At 55.5% G+C, this 21,285-nt stretch overlaps 2 protein-coding genes across 5 annotated transcripts in view; both read left to right on the plus strand.

The window, feature by feature from the left end:
* MRM2 (mitochondrial rRNA methyltransferase 2) overlaps window positions 1–21,285 on the plus strand; it is a 289,956-nt gene that overhangs the window by 248,643 nt on the left and 20,028 nt on the right. The window lies entirely within an intron of this gene.
* Window positions 1–21,285, plus strand: part of SNX8 (sorting nexin 8) — a 48,286-nt gene that overhangs the window by 25,114 nt on the left and 1,887 nt on the right. For 3 of the 4 annotated variants that reach the window (XM_019422459.2, XM_019422461.2, XM_019422460.2), the window contains 8 exons: window positions 9,469–9,659; window positions 12,316–12,433; window positions 12,697–12,818; window positions 14,648–14,728; window positions 15,939–16,099; window positions 16,601–16,733; window positions 19,476–19,544; window positions 20,942–21,091. In XM_019422459.2, the coding sequence (XP_019278004.1) occupies window positions 9,469–9,659; window positions 12,316–12,433; window positions 12,697–12,818; window positions 14,648–14,728; window positions 15,939–16,099; window positions 16,601–16,733; window positions 19,476–19,544; window positions 20,942–21,091 (1,025 nt within the window). Of the gene's footprint in view, window positions 1–9,078; window positions 9,197–9,468; window positions 9,660–12,315; window positions 12,434–12,696; window positions 12,819–14,647; window positions 14,729–15,938; window positions 16,100–16,600; window positions 16,734–19,475; window positions 19,545–20,941; window positions 21,092–21,285 lie in introns of those variants that run through there. The other variant, XM_019422462.2, reaches the window with a different exon arrangement.

The raw sequence follows: 21,285 nt of genomic DNA on the forward strand, positions 1-21,285 counted from the left end.
CTCAGTGCGTGTCCTCCCATGTCCGTGAGTCTGACGACGACCCCGGGACCTCGTGGGAGTGGGTCCCAGTGCGTGTCCTCCTGTGTCCGTGAGTCTGACGACCCCGGGGCCTCGTGGGAGTGGGTCCCAGTGCGTGTCCTCCCATGTCCGTGAGTCTGACGACGACCCCGGGACCTCATGGGAGTGGGTCCCAGTGCGTGTCCTCCCGTGTCCGTGAGTCTGACGACCCCGGGGCCTCGTGGGAGTGGGTCCCAGTGCGCGTCCTCCCGTGTGTGGTTTGTGTCACTCAGCCTCCCGCCCTCCTTGTTCATGCACGTGGCGGCCGGTGCCAGGATTTCCTTGCTTGTTAAGGCTGAGTGATAGTCCATCGTGTGGCCGGACCACGCTGTGGTCGTCGGTCGGTGGACGCGTGGGTCGCTTCCACCTCTCCGCCGCCGGGAATCCTGCCGCCGCGAACGTGGGCGAGCGGGTGTCTCTTCGGGCCCTGCTTCCGGTTCTTCTGGGGATAGACCGGAAGCGGGATCGCTGGTCACGTGTGCTTCTGTTTCGTGAGGACCTGCCCCGCCTTTTTCCTCAGCAGGGCACTGTCCGTCTCCGCCTGCCGTGTCCAGGGCGTCCGGTCCCTCCGCGTCCTTGCCCACACTTACTTCCTGACTTTGGATACTAGCCATTGTACCCCTCAGTGTCTGGTCAAGCCCAGCAGCGGACCCTGATGCATGTGCCGTCTCTCGCCGGTCCCCGTCCCACGTGCTGGTGAGCCAGCAGCCGAGGACGGCAGTAGGGACAGATCCGCGTGGTGGTAGAACGGTGAACTTGGAGGCCATCAGAACACACCTTCCCGCCCACCGTGCTGCTAAATTCGGACGGCAGGAAGCTTCCTCCCTGGCTGCCTTTGGAGGACACGTGACCTGCCCCGGTCGAGAAAGCCCTTTACCCCCCGGGGCTCTCTGCAAGCAGTGAGACCCCGGGGAGGGCCGAGCTGGGGCATAGTTGGGTATCTGCGGGTGCTTGGTGCTGTCCCTCCACGGCGGGGCGGCTGGCCGGGCTGGGTGCCGCCTCCTGTGTGTGTGCGGGGTCCCCTGGTCTGTGACTTCTGCGTTGGTCAGCATTTGCCGGGGCTTGCTTTCATGAAGTGAGGGTGTGCGTGACCGCATGCTCATCGGGCAACTCTTGTTGGTTTCCCGAAGCTTCGGCCTGTGGCGAGTGAGGAAGGGCCCCTGCTGCTGGGGGCTGTCCGGACACAGAGGGGCTGGACCTCTCTGGGGGCGTGCCCGTGGCAGGACTGCTGCCCAGAGGCTCTGATGGAAATACGGGGGGAAGGACAGTGGGCTTTGTGTGACGTTTCATTGCTTTTCGTTTGTGGATAGCTGGCTTGGAGAATCCCAGAATTTCGGAGCCGGACACGTTGAATGCTGCTCACTGACCGTTTCCCTGTGTGCGCTGCAGAGCGGCAGAGGCCCACGCCGGGGGTCCCGCGGCGCGCCGGTGGCTGGCTTGGGAGTGACGCCACTCCCCATCAGTGCCTGTTCCTTCAACACCTGCCAGGCTGTCTTACAGTCACCTGGAGCCAGCACATCTCTGTCGGGTAGCGAGGTGTCCCCCGGGGTGGAGACTGGGCCTCATCCCTGCCACCCGTGGGGCCTCGCTCCGCGGGCCAGCCTGGATCACGGCCCCGAACACCTATTGCTACGGGCAGTTGGTTCTACCTTTTAGTCCACGGATGCACGAAAGTGGTTCGGAGTGGAGCACGGTAATCCCGAAGGGAGGCAGGGGCTTACTCACTGATTTCTAGCAGGTAGTTACTTTGAGCTCTGGTGTCTCATTTCCCACAAGGGCCGCTGGGGCAGTGTGGAATCAGCCCGAGGCGCTGAGCCTCCGGGTGTGAGAGCCGCTTCCTTCCAGCTTCTCTCGGACCGTGAGTGGCATTTCAAGGCAAGGCTTTGAACTGGGTTCTGGGTTGAGTCCAAACCCTGTGGTTGAGCAGTTGTGTCAGAAGGGTTGGAGCAGGGAGGGAGCACCGCTAGAGAGGCCTCTGAGGGTTTGTTGCCGACGAGGGCCTGGCCCTGGGCAGGCAGTCTTACCCCTGCGTTTTACTGGTGGTAAGCTCGGAGGGGGTCGCTTGCCGGGCACACACTGCTAGGAAATGAGACACTGGGTGTCAGCACACACCCGTCTGAGGTCAAAACCCATCCTTTGTCCGGAGCCTTTCAGTATGGGGCCTCGCTGCCTCTCTCGGAAACTGTTACCTGTTGGGGCGGGGTGGGTGGGTGTGCACTTCGTTTTCCATCTGATAAGGGTATTAAGTCCTGTCAGTGAACTTGACATTTACTCCCACAGAAAACCAGACCCTTTCTCCCTGAATTTCTGCCCTTTCCACAGTGTGTGGTCTGTTGCATGACAGGTTAGCTGATCTGGAATGATCTGTTTTCCTTCTTAAACATTTCAAAAGACATGTCCCAGTTTAGGAAACTGATACTTGGAATCATAGCTTTCTTGAGATTGAAACTTCTCCAGGACCACCTGAGTGGCTCGGTCGGTTAAGCGTCTGACTTCGGCTCAGGTCATGATCTCACGGCTCGTGGGTTCGAGCCCCACGTCGTGCTCTGTGCTGACAGCTCAGAGCCTGGATCCTGCTTCGGATTCTGTGTCTCCCTCCCTCTTTGCCCCTCCCCTGCTTGTGCTTGCTCGCTCTCTCAAAAATAAATAAACATTAAAATTTTTTTTTTTTTTTTTGAAATTTCGACGAGAGGGGGCACCTGGGTGGCTTAGTTGGTTAAGTGTCCAGCTCTTGGTTTCGGGCTCCGGTCGTGATCTCACAGTTCGTGAGTTTGAGTCCTGCCATCGGGCTCTGTGCTGACAGCATGGAGCCTGTTTGGGATTCTGTCTCCCCCTCCACCCTCTCTCTCCCTCTCTCTCTGCCCTTCCTCTGGTCACTCTTTTTCATTCAGAATAAATAAAATATATATAAAAAAGAAAATAGCAGCTTGGACAACATGGTGACCCCGTTAACAAAAGTAACAATAAAATGTACCTTTTGGGTTCTGACTTTTAAATATATATATATATATATATATATATATATACACACACACACACACACACACACATATACGTATACATTTCTTTCAAAGAGTGCGAGCATGAGTGGGGGAGAAAGAGAGACAGAATGTCAAGCAACCTCCAAATTCAGCTTGGAGCCTGATGCAGGGCTTGATCCCACAACCCTGGGATCATGACCTGAGCTGAAATCAAGAGTTGGACACTCAACTGACTGAGCCCCCAGGCGCCCCTGGGTTCTGACTTTTAGATTTTCTTGTGGTCAGAGTTCAGGTTCTTCAGCAGCCTGTGATCCTTTGGTAATCATTACTGAGCTAATATGTCTTAGATTAGGTTACTTGACCCATCAGGAAGAGAACAAAATCAGTACATGCTTGGTGCTTCCCAAAATCAGTACAAGCTTGGTGCTTCCCAAATTTTCTTTCCCGCATTACTTTTATCTTTCCTCTGTTCTTCCGTTATTACCTTGTTTTACATCAAATAGGTATTTTCTAGTGTACGGTTTAAATTCCATTGTTTCGGTTACTATATTATTCCTGTTATTTTCTTAGTGATCGCCCTGGGAGTACACGTCAACATGTTAATGTGTAACAATCCTGCTTGGATTAGTACAAGTTTAATTTCAGTGGCGTGTAGAAATCTTGCTCCCTTACAGCTCCCTTCCTCTCCCCATTCTGTTATCAGCTGTGCAGATAGTTTGCATATAAACTGTATGCTCCTCAGAACAGATTTACGATGACTGCCTCATACGTTGTCTTTTAAGTCACCCAGAAAAACTTACGGATAAGTTTCTACTGCCTTTCATATTTACCAGTGCAGTTACCTTTACTGGCATTCTTTCTTTCCACACGTGGATTTGTCTCTCAGAAGAAACAACACGACTGGTAGTGCAGAAGTGAATTGGCTGCTTTTACTCATCTGGGGTGTCTTATTTTCTCCTTCAGTTTGCAAGGATAGTTTTGCTGGTTGTAGAATTCTCAGTTGACTCTTCTGTTTTCCGGCACCTTGCGTGTGCCATCGCACTGCCTTGCGGCCTCCGTGGCTTCTGAGAAGTGAGCTGTTCATCTTGCCCGGTTGCTGATCTCCTGGTGCTTTCAAGAGTTTCTCTTGGTCTCTGGACACAGAATGGTGCAGTTTGAACCATGCTGTTGTGACCTGTCTAGTTGTGAATCTCCCTGACTTTATCTTGGGTGGGTTTTTTTGGGTTCCTGGATTTTAAAAATCAAATTTGGGAAAAATTTGGCAGTTCATTCACCTATTCTTCCTGATCCTCTCTCCTGGGCCGCTCATGTTGATGATGATGGTACAGTCGGTGGTGTTGGTACAGTCGGTTTTGTTGTTGGTGCAGTCGGTGATGTTGGTACAGGTTGCTGAGGGGCTGTTCGTTCTTCTTCATTCTGTTTTCTTTCTGTCCTCCACACCGGACAGTCTCAGTTGACCTGCCTTCAGGTTTGCTGATTCTTCCCTCTGCCCACTCAGATCTGCTGTTAAACCTTGCTTGTGAGTTTTCCATTTTGTTTATTGAGCTTCTTGACTCCAGAATCTTTTCCCGCTCCTCTTGTACAACTTTGGTCTGTTTATCCACATTTTCTATTGCTGGGACTGCTCTCCTCCTTTGCATTAGTTCTTTATTTTATTATTATTTTTAATGTTTTTATTTATTTTTGAGAGACAGAGCATGAGCAGGGGAGGGGCAGAGAGAGAGGGAGACACAGAATCTGAAGCAGGATCCAGGCTCTCCTGAAGTCGGACGCTCAACCGACTGAGCCACCCAGGCGCCCCTCCTTCAGTTCTGTCGAATGAGTTCAATGCCTGGCCTTTCTCGGACAGTTTCTGGTGGTGGTTTTTCCCTGTGTTTGGCTGTACTGTCTTACTTCTTTGCGTGTCTTTTACTGTAAACTTCAGTTGTGAACCTGACAGTTTAAATAATATAACGTGACAGCTCTGGGGAAATCACATTTTCCTCCTTCCCCAAGGTGTTGCTGCCGACCATTGTAGATTTATTTAATGACCTCTCAGAACGAATTCTGTGAAGTTTCTCGTGTGAGTTGTGTGTGGCTGCTCTAACAAAGCAGCACACATGGGGTGGCTTGAAACAACAGGAACGTGTTGTCTCCCAGCCCTGGAGGCCCCACGTCTGAGATCCAGGCATGGGCAGGGCTGCACTCCCTCTGAACCCTGTAGGGGAGGGTCCTTCCTGCCTCTCCCAGCATGTGGTTGAGGCTGCCAAGGTGTTCTTGGTCTGTGGCCGTGTCCCTTCGGTCTCTGCCTCCGTTGCCATGTGCCCACCCCCGCGTGTCGGGTGCCTCTGGGTCTTTGTGTGGTCTTCCCTTTTCTTTTTTTTTTTTTAACATTTATTTATTTTTGAGACAGAGAGAGACAGAGCATGAACGGGGGAGGGTCAGAGAGAGAGGGAGACACAGAATCCGAAACAGGCTCCAGGCTCTGAGCAGTCAGCACAGAGCCGGATGCGGGGCTCGAACTCACATACCGCGAGATCGTGACCTGAGCCGAAGTCGGACGCTTAACCGACTGAGCCACCCAGGCGCCCCAAGTCTTCCCTTTTCTTATGACAACTGCAGCCATACTGGAGGAGGGGCCTCCCTCCTCCAGTATAACCTCAATTTCGCTAATTATTGCATCAATAAATGTGCCCGGGATTGCCACAGACCTTCAATTCCCAGTGTCCTCAAAGAGCTGGTTCTGACCATTTTTGCTTCTGTAGAAGAGAGGACTCTTCCATTTACTGATGTTGCCTTTTATATTTAAGGCGTGTAGAATTGTCATTACCTGCCATTCAATTCACTCATTTAAAGTGTACAATACAGTGTCGTTGGTGTGTTCACGGGGTCGTGCACCCATCGCCACGATCACCTCTGGAGCGTTTTATCGTCTCCCCGAGAAACCCCCTATTTTCCATCGGTCACTGCTCATTTCTCCAGGCGTTGCCCCCCCTGCCCCCGGCTCCAGGCAGGCATCCGTTTGCTTTGTTTCTGTAGGTTTGCCTCTTCTGGAGATTTCCTGTGGATGGACTCACCCCCTGCATGGATTAGTTCACTTCCCCTGAGGTTTTCAAGGTTTACCCATCTTGTAGTGTGAACCTGTCCTTCATTCCTTTCCACGGCGGAAGGAGTCTGTTGTATGGATGAAGCACTTTTGTTTATCCCCTCACTGTTGATGGGCGCTTGGGGTTCTCCACTCCGTGGCTCTCACACCTGGTGCTGCTGTGGGCATTTGTCTCCAGGTCTCTGTGTGGGCACACGTTTTCATGTGGCTTGGGTGTATTTCCAGGAGGGGAGCTGCTGGGTCATATAGCGGCTTCGCCTGTGACACCGAGGAAGCGGCCGACTGTTTTTGCCTCGCGTAAGCCTCTGCCAGCATGAGCGAGACTTTTCTGCACCCTTGCCAGTGCTCACTGGTCTTTTTTTTTTTTTTTTTAATTAGAGCCGTCACAGTGGGTGGTATCTCACTGTGGCTGTGATTTGCATTTCCGTGCCGGTTAATGGTGTTGAGAATCTTTTTATGTGCTTACTGGCCACTGGTATATCTTTGGAGGGATGTGTATGCAAATGCTTTGCCCATTTTAAAATTGGGTTATTTCTCTGTCTCTCTCTTTTTTTTTCTAGTGCGTTGTAAGAGTTCTTTGTATATTTCAGATACCAGTACCTTCTCAGATACGTGATTTGCAAATCTTTTCTCTGATAAAAATGTTCTTTCTCCATTACCTTTTAACTTGATTATTTCCTGTTTTTCCACATATTCTGTGCTCTAGTTACCTAAGACTTTGTTTTCCCCCCAGACATGCTACCTTTCACTCGTGAAAGTGTAGTAAATATCAGTAAATAGTCATTCAGCCGGCTTTCCTTCAGTGCCCTTCTAAGTGCCAGGCTCCCCCACCGCCAGCATGCATCCAGAGCAAAGCTGAGGGCGTCTGTGCCCCCCGAGTTCGTGTCCTGGTGCTGTGTCTGGGCCCCCTGGCTCATTACCTGGGTGCTATTAAAGTTAAGTCACGGTGTATTCCAGTTCGCCCTGGAGTTTGGATCCTCATAGATTGTGCCCGGCAGTGGGAACACTTGGTAGCCACGAGCTGAATGGGTACTGCTGAGCCCAGTGTCTCTGTGTTGTTCGTCACTCACTTGAGTGAGTACTTGAGACACACGTGCTGTCTCGTTGACCCAGGGTGTGTGTGGTCCCTGGAGACTGGGTCAGCGCAGTTCTAAGGCCACCAAAATAGTTTCACATGGAAAGGGGCTGGGTTTTAGGAGGGGAGAACAGGTACCGTCTGAAGCTGTGGTCTCCACATTTTGGCCATTAAGATATTGGGGACTCTTGATGTACACATACCTCATACACATATATACATATGTACACACATTCGTGCAGTATACACACACCATGTATGTATATGGTCGTGCACGCGCTCACTACTCACACTTTTATACACACTTGCAAATACACACCTGTACACATGTACACCCCTGTATATACACATACACACTCATGTACATGTGCATTGATACACATACAGACTCATGTACGTATATACTCATACACACTAATGTACACATACGTACACACCCATGTACACACACACACTCGCATGCTTATATACAGACACTTGCACATACACTCGAACACATGTACATTCCCCCATCTACACATACACACTCAGGCCCATGTGCATTGATACACATACATACCCATGTACACATATACACAGTACTGTATACACACATACACACATGTGTATGTACCCCCCCATATACACATAAACTCACACACACTCAAGTTCACACACATATACATACCCACGTACATATATACTCTTACACGCACACACTCAGGTATATACACAGACAGACTTGCACACACATTTATACACATGTACACACACACTTGTATACACATATACTCGTGTACATACATTCACCCACTTGTACACACACATACACATTTGCACATGTAATACGCATGCAAATATATGCACACATCTATACACACATATTTTAGTAAGTTACATGCACGCACTACTCTAATATTATGTTACATGTGTTATGATATCACAAGAATATAAGTTTGAAAAGAAGGGAACAAAATGCAAATAGAATTATTAATATTTTCTTCTTGCGCCCTGGTGGATTGTTTTGACCCTAGGATATGTGCTCTCACTTGGGAGCTTACCGCTTGTAGAGCACATAATATTTAGTTTTCGTGTGGACTTTTTATGAGGCCCTTGGGGTTCCCAAGTAAGCATTAAGGCCTTAGTTTATTTTTTTTCTTAAGCTTTAAGGTCAATTAAAAGCAGCTACGTTTTCAATTCTAAAATGCTGAGTAATTTCAGAGATGAAAGTAATCTGGCCATTAATTCTGTTTAGAATGTAAACCAGAATCTTAAAGTGTTATTTTAAGAAGTAAATCATAAAAAAGCGATATAACCACGTTGTAGAAAATTTTGAAAAAGAAAAAGTGTACACTTTGTTGTGGTTACTTATAGCAATAGCAATGTTGATCAGACTCCGACCCCCTCTCGCACTATGGGATACCTTTATTATGTATGTAGCGTATGTACGTATATATACATTTTAACGTTTGTCTTGAGAGAGCACGAGAGCATGTTTGCTTGGGCAGGGGAGGGCAGAGAGAGGGAGAGAGAATCTCAAGCAGACTCCACACTCAGCACAGAGCCCGCGGTAGGGCTTGATCCCATGACCCTGGGATCATAACCTGAGCCGAAACTGAGTCGGACGCTCCACCAACCGAGCCTCCCAGGAGCCCCTATTATAGTTTTTAACCGAAAAGAACTCTTTTTCTTTCAAACTCTATACTGAAAGCCAAACTGACTTTTTCCTGTGACGTCCGTGTTTTTTAGCCTGGAATCTCTCGGACCTGTGTTTTGCTGCCTTGTGAGTGATGTGTAAGGAAGCTGAGGCTTGAGGGCCTAATTCTGTGACTTGTGTGATCAGGAACCGTGGCTCTAAGCAAGATGTGGGTTTTTACCTACATGGAATTGGAATCATTGCTTTGCCACGTGAAGTCATGTGTGTTCACTGTGGAAACAGTGGGAGAGAGAAATTCTACGGCTCTTTCCTTAGTTTGAACCTCCTTTTCGACTCTAGAGAAAAGGAGGGCTCTTTTGCACGTAACTTGTGAATAGTTCACTTCCTTCTATTCCCAGGTTGAAAACTAGATCTGACTGGTCCTGGAAAGCGGGGTGTGTTTGCTGATTCACGAGCGGGTGGACGCCTCACGGCGTGGGGACTTTTCGGAGCACAAGCTCCGCGGCCTGAATGAACGGGGGTGATGTGGCCACGGTCCACGTGCGAAGCTAGCACGCGGCGGGGGCAGGCCCGCCGTGGCAGCCTCTGCTTCCGAGCAGCCGTTTTTACTGGCCGGTCGCCTTGTCCCCTGCAGACTTGCCAGCGCCCCAGGTCAGCGAGCGGAGGGACCCACACCCCAGTCGAATGCAGATGCCGCAGGGGAACCCGCTGCTGCTTTCGTACACCCTGCAGGAGTTGCTGGCCAGGGACACCGTGCAGGTGGAGCTCATTCCCGAGAAGAAGGGCCTCTTCCTAAAGCATGTGGAATACGAGGTTTCCAGCCAGGTAAGGGGCAGAGCGCGTGTGTGCGTGTGTGTGTGCGCGTGCACGCGTGTGTGTGTGTTGGGAGGAGGTGGGGAGGGGCGGGGACACGTTAGGGCACGGGTACGAGGTGGAGAAGGACCGCAGAGAGTCTGCGCTGGGCTTAAAGGTGAGACCCAAAACGCGACGCTCAGAGCCAGGGTGCCAACAGACGTCTTCAGAGCCTGCGTGTGCGTGTCCCTGGGTCCTGTTCTGGCTCAGCCACACCCCTAGCCCAGCCCGCTCCCTTCTTCCCTGCGTCTGGGATGCTGCTTCGTAGGAGCCCACTCGTCTTCTGAGCACAAGGTGCGGGCACACGCCGGCCTGGGAGTGGTTTTGTAGTAACTGGGAAATCCTGAGGATAGAGTGGGGGCTTCCGGCGGCGAATCCAGTTTGGAGGGCAGGACTGGTGTGTCCGCCTCATCCCCACTGAGGACGCCGTCTGCCCTGTTATCCTGCCCGCCGATATCGGACTTCACGAGGCGTCTGGCACCAGGGCTGTGAGTCTGCATGGACTGATATCCCTGTCCTTCTGTCCTTTTTCTAAATCCCGGTGCCATTAGAATAAATACTGGGGGCGGGTGTGTGTGTGTCTGTTCTCTTTCTATATCCCAGTGCTGTTAGGATAAACATGGGGGGGGGGGGGAGGGATTTATTCTTCACAAACTGAGGAGTAAGTCATTGACAAGCCGACAGCATCCCTGGGTCTTGTGCAGCCCCTCTGTGTCAGTGGGGGATGTGCAGGGACAGGTAGAGCAGGGCCCCACCGGCGAGAGGGCCGCCCTGGTGGTGGGGCCCCGCCACTGTCAGGCTTCAGTCGTCATCCAGGGAGGAAGTGAGTTTTCTGAATCGAACGGCCATGTGTATGTGCCATGGGAATCCAGAATCACAGGGTGGTTTTTTTTTTTTTTAAATGTTTTTATTTATTTTTGAGAGAGAAGGAGTGAGCAGGGGAGGGGCAGAGAGAGAGGAGAGAGAGAGAATCCCAGGGAGGCTCTGCAGTCAGTGCAGAGTGCTCGAACTCATGAAATGTGAGATCTTAACCAGAGTCGAAATCAAGATGGACACTTAACTGACTGAGCCACCCAGGTGCCGCTGTATTTTTTTTTTTTTTTTAATGTTTTCATTTATTTTTGAGAGAGAGCAGGGGAGGGGCAGAGGGAGAGGGGGACAGAGGATCTAAAGCAGTCTCCAGGCTCTGTGCTATCAGCACAGAGCCCAATGTGGGGCTCCAGCCCGTGAACCGAGAGATCATGACCTGAGCCAAAGTCGAACGCTGAACCAACTGAGCCACCCGGGCGCCCCAGGAATCACAGGGTTTTTGTTTCATGGTGTTTCCAAGCTGCGGTCACCGAGGCCTGTGAGTAAACTTAGTTCTCCCATGCCCGTGGGTGCCGTTCCCACCAGGTGACGACGCATCAGAGGGGCGTGAGGTTGGGCTTCTGGCCCTTTTCCGGCTCAGTAACGTAATTCCTTGAGCACGTGTGTCGTCTCGTAAGGAGGCAGCCCTGCCGGGCGGAGGGATCAGCCTGCAGGTGTTCAGGCCGAGGGGCCACGCGTTTTGTCCTGCATCCCGCTCGCCAGAGGCTGGGGCAGATCCAGAGGGGGCACGACACATGCAGTCCCCAGCACGTGGCACAACTGACTTTGTGTTTTTCTTCATGTAGCATGTTTAATTTTTTTGTAGACTTTATTTTTAGGGGGTAGTTTTAGATTCACCGCAACGTTGAGCTGAATGGACAGAGATTTCCCGTAATTCCCCGCTCCCCCCCCGGACTCCCCCGTTCTCGGCGTCCCCCAGATGGTGGGTTTGTCGCGGTCGGTGACCCCACACTGACACGCTGTTCTCACCCGGAGTCCACGGTTCGCGGGAGGGTCCCTCTGGGGGGGGTGCACGTTCTGTGGGTGTCCACCGTCCCGTGTCCCTCGCGCTGTTCGCCGCCCTAAGAGTCCCCTGTGCTCCCCCTGCTCCTCCCTCCGCCCTGAGCCCCGGCAGCCCCCGTCTTCTGTCTCGCAGCCCCGCCTCTTCCAGGACGTCCTGTCGGTGGAATCACCCGGCCTCTCTCACTCCGCAGTATCATTTATCACCAGGGCAGCTTGTATACTTCCCAGGCTAGCGGCTCGTGCGTCCGTCGCGTGGGCCCTTCCAGTAGGTCCAGGTCGCGCCTCTGTCGCGTGGATCCCTCGTGGCGCCCGCGGTTTTATCAGCCACGGGGCAGACGGACTTGCAGTCGGACGTCCGCTCCGTCCGCCCCCCTCGTCGGGGTCTGGTCTGCGTCGGCCGCTGGGCCCGGGACGCCGTCGCGCTGGTCGCGCCGGTGTTGGGGCGTGTGTGGGAGGACGGCCCCGGCCCCCGGTGGGGAAGGCCTCCGGCCCGAGCGCTGCCTTTGAGGGTGGGGTGGGTGCCGGCTTCGCGGCTGAGCGCTCCGTGAAGACCGCGGTGGGGGCTGGACGTGAGGCCCGAGCCGCGCGGCGCCGGGAGGGAGGAGGGCGCCCGTCCTCGCCGTGGAGGCCCCGTGAGCGGGGATGCGGCCCCGCGTCACGCGGGCTCCGTCTCGGGGCGGGGGATGGGAGGGAGGGGAGCGGTGACCCGGGGAGGTTTCCGGCGTCCGGCGTGAGCGCGGGCCCTCTTGTCTTCTAGCGCTTCAGGTCCTCCGTGTACAGACGGTACAACGACTTCGTGGTTTTCCACGAGATGCTGCTGCAGAAGTTCCCCTACCGCATGGTGCCGGCCCTTCCGCCCAAGAGAGTGCTGGGAGGTAGAGCGGGCTCGGGCGGGGGCCGGGGCGCCCGGTGCGAGACGTGCGCGGGAAGGCCGGGCCAGCTAGGGCGGGTGCCGCGGACACCCTCGTTCCCCGCCGGTGGCGCCCAGCGCTCACGCTGGGGACCGGCGAGGGGCGGCTACCGTGGGCTACGACAGAAGGGACCTGGGCTTTGCCCGGCACGTTTCCGGACGGCCGGGGAGGGGTGGGTAGGGGGCGCGGCGCAGGCTGCCGGCCGACCCCTCGCTCTCGGTCTGCAGCCGACCGCGAGTTCATTGAGGCCCGGCGCAGGGCCCTGAGGCGCTTCATTAACCTGGTGGCCCGGCACCCCCCGTTCTCCGAGGACGTGGCCCTCCGGCTCTTCCTGTCCTTCAGTGGCCCGGTGAGTATCACTCTGCTTGCGCCCCGAGGCTCCCCGTGTGAGTGGCGTTCCTAAGCGTGCTTGTTCTCCTGCCCTCCTCGTTTGGGGGCCCTCGGGGAGTCTGCTGCCCTCGTGGTGCCAGGAGTGACATCCGCTCTCCTCCCAGATCACAGGGGTGTAACGTTACGAGGTGCCCCTGGCTTTGGCTTGGCAGGATTTTGTGTATCCAGGTAGAGGGTTCTCTGCACGGTCGCCGTGGGCACTGAGGCTCGGTCGCAGAGGCTCTGTTTGGGAGGGGTTACGGAAATGCTCGAGACCCCAGATCAGGATGAGCGATTTCTGGGAAGTGAAAAGAGCCACCTTAAGTACCACTGGAAGGCTGAGTTGAGTTATATATTTTTTTAATGTTTATTTTTGAGTGAGAGAGAGAGAGAGAGAGAGCACGCACACAAGGGAGGGGCAGAGAGAGAGGGGAACAGAGGATCCCAAGCAGGCTCCAGGCTCTGAACCTTCAGCACAGAGCCCAACACGGGGCTCCAACTCACGAACCGTGAGATCATGGCCTGAGCCGAAGTTGGGCGCTTACCTGACTGAGCCCCCCAGGAGTCCCCTGAGCTGAGTCTTTCTAGTGGAGCTGCAGCATAGACCTGCTGCCGGGACTGTCTCCACGTGGACGTTAGTTTCAGTTAGAAACCAGGCGGCTGTGGGCGTCCCTCTGCTGTCTTGCAGCGTCCTTGTTCACAGTTGTGGAGGAAGTCACTGCCTGGTCCCCAGGGCGGCCGGCTCCGCCTAGGAAGAGGGTGGGGTGGGGGTGGGGCTCCAACGAGGTAGCTTTCCCTTCCCCAGGGACCTAGGAGGGGCTCGATCCCACACTCACTTCCCCCGCAGGAAGATGAGACACACCGAGACCCTCCTTGAGAAGGCCGCTGGCTTTCCCTCTATGCCAGCCAGGGGGTACCTGTCACCTTTGCCTCTTTTATGGGACCTAAAGCAGTCATTCAGGGGACGTTTCTGTGACTACCTGCCCTTGAGCTGGGAGTGTGGGTCTTCTGAACGCTGGGTGGACAGGTTCCTTTAGAGCAGGGATCTTCATTGCCACAAGAGGAACGTGGTGGGACGTGGGAGCTATACACGGCTCACGACAGGGGAGGGTGCTGCTAGTCGTGGAGCCGGACGGCGCCCCCATTCTAGAGGCATGAGGCTCCTCTGACCCCTTGTTCTCACACAGGTAGAGTGTCCCTATGGCCTCCTTGACTCTTTCCTCTGGTAAAACGAGAGAATTGAGCCAGGTGGTCTTCAGGGCCTCTCTGAAATTCTAGAATTCCTTGACCCACAAACAGCTGCATGTTAGGATCTTTGCCTGTGTTTCCCGTGGCTCTTTGTGGGTCCTTGACGTGGACTGCCACGGAGGCCTGGCCCCTGTGTGCTGCCCACCAGCTCTCCCGGGGCTCCGTGGGCCTGGGGCCCGTGGGTCTGTGTGCAGGGAGAAAGAGACCTCGTCCTTGGTCCCCGTGCCCCACGTGGGTGGGACCTAGCGGATGCGACGAGCCCGACGGCAGCAGCACGGATCCCGTCCCTGCCGTGTGCGTGCAGTCTCTGTTTCCTGGAGACGGGTCTCCCCTCCGGAGCTGCTGTTAGGTCAGGCCTTCCTGTCTGTGGACGGCCGTCCTGAAGGTGGAGGTCAGTGGAGAAAAGTCCGGGAAGAGATTCTGGATACTTACGTGAGAGCAGATCCGTGGAAACCTGGCTCTCTCGAGGAAGGACTACATCCTGCCTTTCGCTGACTTAACGGGTCTCAGGCAGATGCTGCTGCGGCTGGAGGATGTGGCGTTTCTGTCTTCCTTTCGCAGGACGTGCAGAACAAGTTGAAGGAGTCGGCTCAGTGTGTTGGAGACGAGTTCATGAGCTGCAAGCTGGCTCCTCGGGCCAAGGTACCGCTCCCGCCGCCACCCTCGCCCCCCCAACCAGGGCGGCGACCGCGTACCAGCTACCGCCCTGGGCCTCCCCCGCGTGCTGGAGACGACACGAAGGCCCGCGGCGCGGTTTTCTCATCGGCTCTCCTTTCAGACAGCGGGTGTGCCGCCCATTTCCCAGATGGGGAGACAGGCTCAGAGAGGCTGTCGTCTGGCAAGGTCCCAGACTTCTGAGCGGCCTGCCCGGACGTGACTGAGGCTTTTTGTGATTCGGGCAGACACTGGCTTCGTCACTAGCTTCTCGGATTTCAGGGGAGTGATTGTCACATTGGTTTATTTTAAAATTTAGCTAGTCTGTTCTTTTTTTCAAAAAGAATTAAGGTAGCTGTTGGCGAGCTTTTTTCCTTTCCTTTTTTAAATTTTTTGATGTTTATTTTGAGAGAGAGAGAGCCAGAGCGATTGGGTGAGGGGCAGAGAGAGGGAGAGAGAGGATCTCAAGCAGGCTCTGCACTGTCAGCACAGAGCCTGGCGCGGGGCTCGATCCCACAGACCGCGAGATCGTGACCTGAGCTGAAACTAAGAGTCGGACGCTTAGCTGACTGAACCCCTGGGCGGCCCTCCTTTCTTGTTAAACTGCTTCTCCGTACAGAAATACATGTATCTTACCTTCATTTCGTTCCCTAAGCAGCCTGTTTTCTAAGCATTATCTAGTTAATGTTATGGTAAACGATGGTTAATATTAACAGGTAGTTAACAGTAAAGCTGGTGAGAAGTTGATTCTTGGGGGAAAGTGAGGGCCCGTGGGAAGCCCTGCCTCGAGGGAAGGGTTAGGACCTTGTGATTGTCACTCTGAGCTTGAGGACTAGTACTTGAAGGTTAGTACTTGAGGATTAGTACTTGAGGATTAGTACTTGAAGGTTAGTACTTGAGGATTAGTACTTGAGGATTAGTACTTGAAGGTTAGTACAGGGGTGTGTTTCGGCAGGACGTCAGTTTGATCCGGCTTCAGCGGACACTAGGGGCCACTCTGCTTCGTGTCCGTGGTGTGTGGGTGATGATGGGCTGTTTCTTTCCTGGACCGGAAGGGAGGCCCAGCGAAGTGCCCCCGTGGCCTGGCATCTGGGCTCACTGGCTGCTCAGTGGGTACCATTCTTCCCCTGCCGGCGGTCGTCTTTTCCCCAAGGCACTTCACGGCCAGTAACCCACGGCCTTCTCTCCTCCCTGTCAGGACTTCCTCCCAGCCGACATCCAGACTCAGTTCGCCGTCAGCCGGGAGCTCATCCGAAACATCTACAACAGCTTCCACAAGCTTCGCGACCGGGCCGAGCGGATTGCGTCGAGGGCCATCGACAATGCTGCTGACCTCCTCATCTTCGGGAAGGAGCTGAGGCAGGTGCCCCCAGCTCTGCAGGGCTCGGTCAGGTGGGGAGGGGCCTGCCGACGTCCAGGCAGAGGTGCTTGCCCAGAATCCCTTCCGTTCTGACCTGGTTCACTTTGGAAAGGGGAAGCAGAGAGTTGGGGAAATGGGCAGTGATGTTAGGAAGAAGAAAACTGGGGCATTTAGGCAGGGAAACGTGGATCCCTCAATACGTGAGTGTGTGCCACTGTGTCACACGTGTGTCACATGTATGTCACACGTTCTCCCGAGGTCGGGACTAGATCTGAGAAGGGGTTGATTTCACTTGGAAAAGGACACTGAGGGCTGTTGTCAGCATGACTCCGCCCTCCCCCGCAGGCGCTGGGGGTTGCTGGCCGGGACTGGTCCCGAGGTCTGGGGGAGGGGCTGAGGCCCGGGCTTTCGGACGCACGTCCTGGATCACGGGTTGTCGTGGCGGACGGCCAGGTCAGCTCCCAGGCCTTGAGTGTCTTGTCCGTCTCTTTTTCCCCTAGTGCTTTAGGGTCTGATACGACCCCGCTCCCCTCCTGGGCCACTCTGCACAGTAGCACGTGGGGGTCCCTGAAACAGGCACTGAAAGGCCTGTCCGTTGAATTTGCACTGCTCGCCGACAAGGCCGCCCAGCAGGTGAGTGAATTTGTTCTCCACGGTGTCCGTTCCGAAGAACATTCTGTACCTTGGGAGCACACGCGGGACATCTTCTCACGTGCACTTCAGAGGTCAGAGTCTGCGGCGAGTGGATTGCCGGGCCCCGCGGGAACTGCGCATCCCCGTCAGTTCCGAGCGGCTTCCCGTGAGCCGTTGACTCTGAAGACGGTTGCTGATGACGAAGACAGATGGGGTCTGATCTTCGGAGGGTTGACTCCGCTGAAATCAGACGCTGTAACTGCCCTGGCAAACGTAATCTCGGGCTTCCTCAGATACCTGTGGGTGGACCAAATAGTTCCCGCTGTGCTGTCCCAGCCAGCAAGTATTTGGCCCCTCGGTCACCTAAGAGAACAACGAGTAAGCTGCAGCGCCCCGCGAGAGCCCCCTCGTACCCCCCAGATACCCAGTTAGACTCCGGAAACGTTTCCGCCATCCACACAGGTGCGGTGTGGTCGTTGGGGATCGATTGGAAGGTGCGGTGTTCAGTGACAGCCGGAAAGGCTCATCTGGGTGCTTTTATGCTGTAAAACTGCTACATGACTGTGAGGGTGAGCATTTGCTGCCCAGTTCTTGGGGAAACGGTCTTTCCCTAACCATCTAAAACCATCTAAAAACGGTAGATGGTTTTAAATAAATTAAAATGATGTACTTGGGAAAGCCTTGCTGCCTCAGACGCAAAGCTCCTTAGTAGCAAGCCGGAGAACACAGTGACGGTGGCCGATCCCCAAGCGTGGAATTGGGGGATTTTCAGGCTTCGCGTGGGGCCCTCAGGGGCCCAGGATATCTCTGAGTGTTGAAGAAGGGATCTGATCTTGTTGCGGGTAGGGAAAGTCCCGGGTTTTCTTCCTCTGTGGTTCTGGTGCCTGTGTGTTCTCATTAGAAACTGGTGTTGGCATTTCTCGGAATTGGTGCCGGGCCCGGTCTGTGTCCAGGTCTGCGTGGCGCCCACGTTTCCACCGCGGGGAGGACCGGGCACGTGGTGTTGGAGGTGTGGCCGCGTGGAGAGGGAGCCTGCTCCGTGCGCGGCCGGTGTCTTGTGCTGGGACGTGGCTCAGGTCCCTTTGGTCTCGGGCCTGTTTCTGGTCCGTGAAAAGGAGGGGGCTGGATGAAGTCATTAAAACACTTCTCATTTAACCTGTTGAACTTTCTCGCAGCTGATTGTAAAACGGAAAAGTGAAGTCATCCTGGTTGCGGGGATCCTGGGCCCCAGACAGCTCCTTCAACAAGTAGCCTCGTGGCAGGGGTGGGGGTGTGTGTGGGGTGCACCGTGAGCCCCCCAAGGTCACGCAGAACGCGGGGCGGAAATTCCAAACTGCCGTCTCCGGTGGTTTCCGACTGAGATTTGGATGCTGGGTTTCTGCGTTTGAAGAGGGAGACAGGGTTCGGGCTTCTGATGTGCAAGTTCGTAGTTTGAAGTTCCCCCCGGCTCCGAGATTCTCTGATATCTCACGGAGGCTGCTTTGAAATGCGACGTCTGAGGAAGTGCCACTTCCTGAACGTCGCTCTCTGTCCGCGGTGGTTTTCACGGTGAAGTGGAATTAGTGTCGTCTTAATGTGACAGTGGATCAGAGGCCCGTCAGGACTTTGATCCAGCACAGCCGGGGTTCTAGTCACTCTGGCCGTGTGAGCAAAGGCATGCGAGGGAGGGTTTTCCTCACTCTGTCTCCACGCGTGCTGGTTTTGTTCTCTGCCGACTGTGAGGAGATCTGCGTCACCGCAGCCCGGCGAGACCGCTGAGACCCAGAGCGGGCCGTTTCCCCGCGGACAGGATGGCGGTGTGGGGTGTCACGCGTTGGGGCATCAGACTAGAACGAGGACCTGGGCGCCAGGGACGCGAGCAGGAATGACCCCTCAGGTCCTCCTACTACTGGACGGGTTGGGGGAGGCTCCATTCTCCTGGGCCCCCCTGCCCGCTCGGGAAGGAACGGGGCACCTGTGGATCTCTGGTGTTTTCCTTTCCAGGTTTTAAAAGACTGAAACACTGCTATTTTCCTGTAACCTTACTGGCTGGAATCTTGGCTATGGGCGTGGGTTGGGGTGGCCCGGGGCCTCTGAGGTCATCGGGCTGGAGTCCTGGGGTTCCCTGAGTCGGCCGCAGAGCGTGGGCCGGAACCGCTGGCTCGCAGTGCCGTGCTCGTAACCGCCTCAGTCACGTCCTTCTATTCGCTTCTTCACACCTTCTGCCGCCTTCCGGCGGCACCCTCTACACGCTGGGCGTGATGTGCAGTTTACGAGAGGCGCTCTTCATGCTCTGCCACAGCTGGAGCTCTAGAGGTCGTAAAAGGGCTCATTTTCGCGAGGAGCGGTGCTGCGCCTGGGCGAGGTGCTCGGCGAGTGTTGGGAGCTGAAGGACGTAAGCCGTGCCGTAGCCCTTCAGGACACGTGGCCGTGAGCACAGTGTTAGCATTGGGTGTTCCCAGGAGGCCAGCCTGGCCCCAACCGTGACCGTGGCTTTGGCGGGCCGCGAGGCCCAGTGGTGTTGAGCGGCGAGCGCAAGTGGACGGGTGACCTTGGAGGCCCAGGACGTAGCTCTCGCCTAGCCGCTGGCTTCTCTGGCTCCCCTGCCTTGTGTGGGGGGCTGTCGTGTGGGAAGGGGGCTCTTCTGCAGAGCTCGCTGGTGGCCGTCGGGGGAGGGCCGGCTCAGGCCTGCAGACGGGAGGCCGTGCCCGGGCCTCTGGGTCCCGTGGTGCTCGGTGTTGGTCACCCACCCTTGTTTTCTAGGGCAAACAGGAAGAGAATGACGTGGTGGAGAAGTTGAACCTCTTCCTGGATTTGCTGCAGTCCTATAAAGTGAGTCTGGCTGTTCCTTGGCCGGGGACGGAGCCGTTGAGAAGTCTCCCGTGAACTTTCAGGGCTTGACTCCGGGGGAGCGGGAAAAGAGCCGTGAAGCCGGGGCCGAGGAGGGAAGACCGTGGGTGGTCTCGGCGGGCACTGCAGGGGTTCCGGCTGTGGCCCGGCAGGCGTGCGGACAGGCCTCTGGCTTGCCTTGGTCTGCCCACGGAGGGTGTGTGGGTGTGTGCACATGCACACATACACGTGAGTGTAGGCTCACGTGAGTGCGTGTGTATAGGTATGTGTGTATGTGTGTGTGTGTGAATGTGCATGCATGTGTGCATGCATATGTGTATGTGCGTTCACGTATGTACGTGAACCTGTGCGTGTGTGTGAATGTACCTGAGTGAGTGTACGTGTGTATGTGTTAGGGTATCTGTGTATATATGTATCTGTGTGTACATGTGAATGTGTGTGCACACGTATTAATATGTGTACCGGTGTACGTGTATGCATGCGCACGTGTGTATCTGTATGTGTGCACGTACGTATGCACACGTGTGCACGTAGTGTGCATTTTTGCGTGTGTATGCATGCACGCCTGTACGTGTGTGCACGTGTGTGTGTGTGAGAGCACGCGTGAATATGCTAGGTCCTTACAGATACCGTGAGGGGCTGGCCTGGTGCTGAGGGAGCTTGCCCCTTCCACGGGCAGAGATTCCAGGAAGTCTGACTCCAGACTTCGTAACTGTCGCAGCACTGGTGACAGGTTGGATTGCCTGTGAAGCCAGAATCCTTCTTGCTGAGCTCAAGGAGAGGGGGCCTAGTACTTTGAGGAATGTTCCGAAGGGATTTGTCTGTTAAGTTGGATGGTGGCCAGGCAGCCTCGAAATCCCAGCACTGGCTCAGTGGCCGATATTTCCCACAAGACTCCCGATTGAGGTTATTTTAGGGCTGCAGGGAAATGCCCGTGCAGCTTCCTCTTGGAGACTGGTCTCTGTGCTGCTGGAGGCGCACGGCGTTCTGACACTGGGCTGCGTGACAGGCCGAGGTCCGGCGCTGTCCCGGCGCTCTGGCATCTTCTCTGTGGACAGGCCCCGTCTTCCGTGTGGTTTTGGTTTGTGGTGCCGACTGGCACCGCGACCCGTCTTGGTTGGACCCTGGGCCTGGCCCCAAGCCGCTCCGTGCCGTGAACACTTCCCGGGCAGGGAGGGAGAGAGTGTGTGCCTGAGCCTTTTCTGAGGCGGGAGGGGCTGGAGTGTGAACGGCGTGGAGGGAGAGGCTCCGGACTCGGAAGCCTGTGTCTGTTGCGTAGTCTCCTTCCCGTGCTCCCTTTCACCTGCTGGCTCCCACGGGGGGGACGGCTCCGGGTCTCTTCCCGCTGGGGGCCGAGCACGGCGCACCTCCCTCCACAGGACCTGTGCGAGCGGCACGAGAAGGGCGTGCTGCACAAGCACCAGCGGGCCCTGCACAAGTACAGCCTGATGAAGCGGCAGATGATGAGCGCCACCGTGCAGAGCCGGGAGCCCGACTCCGTGGAGCAGCTGGAGTCCCGCATCGTGGAGGTGCTCCTGGCGCGGGGGGTGGGGGGAGGGGGCGTGGGCGGCCTGGGTCTGCCCCGCTGGGCTGGGCTGCGCGCCCGGCCTGGTGGCCCCCCCGGAGCTGGACTTCCGGCCGGTCCCGGGCTGGCTCCCGCGCTGCCGGGACGACGTCGCTGCCCGGCTGCTGGGGTAGCCGGTGGCGGGAGGGCCGCCCCGCC

This window comes from Panthera pardus, unplaced genomic scaffold (genome assembly GCF_024362965.1).
Source record: "Panthera pardus isolate Hobbes unplaced genomic scaffold, ASM2436296v1 HiC_scaffold_4, whole genome shotgun sequence".
NCBI classification, from domain to species: domain Eukaryota; kingdom Metazoa; phylum Chordata; class Mammalia; order Carnivora; family Felidae; genus Panthera; species Panthera pardus.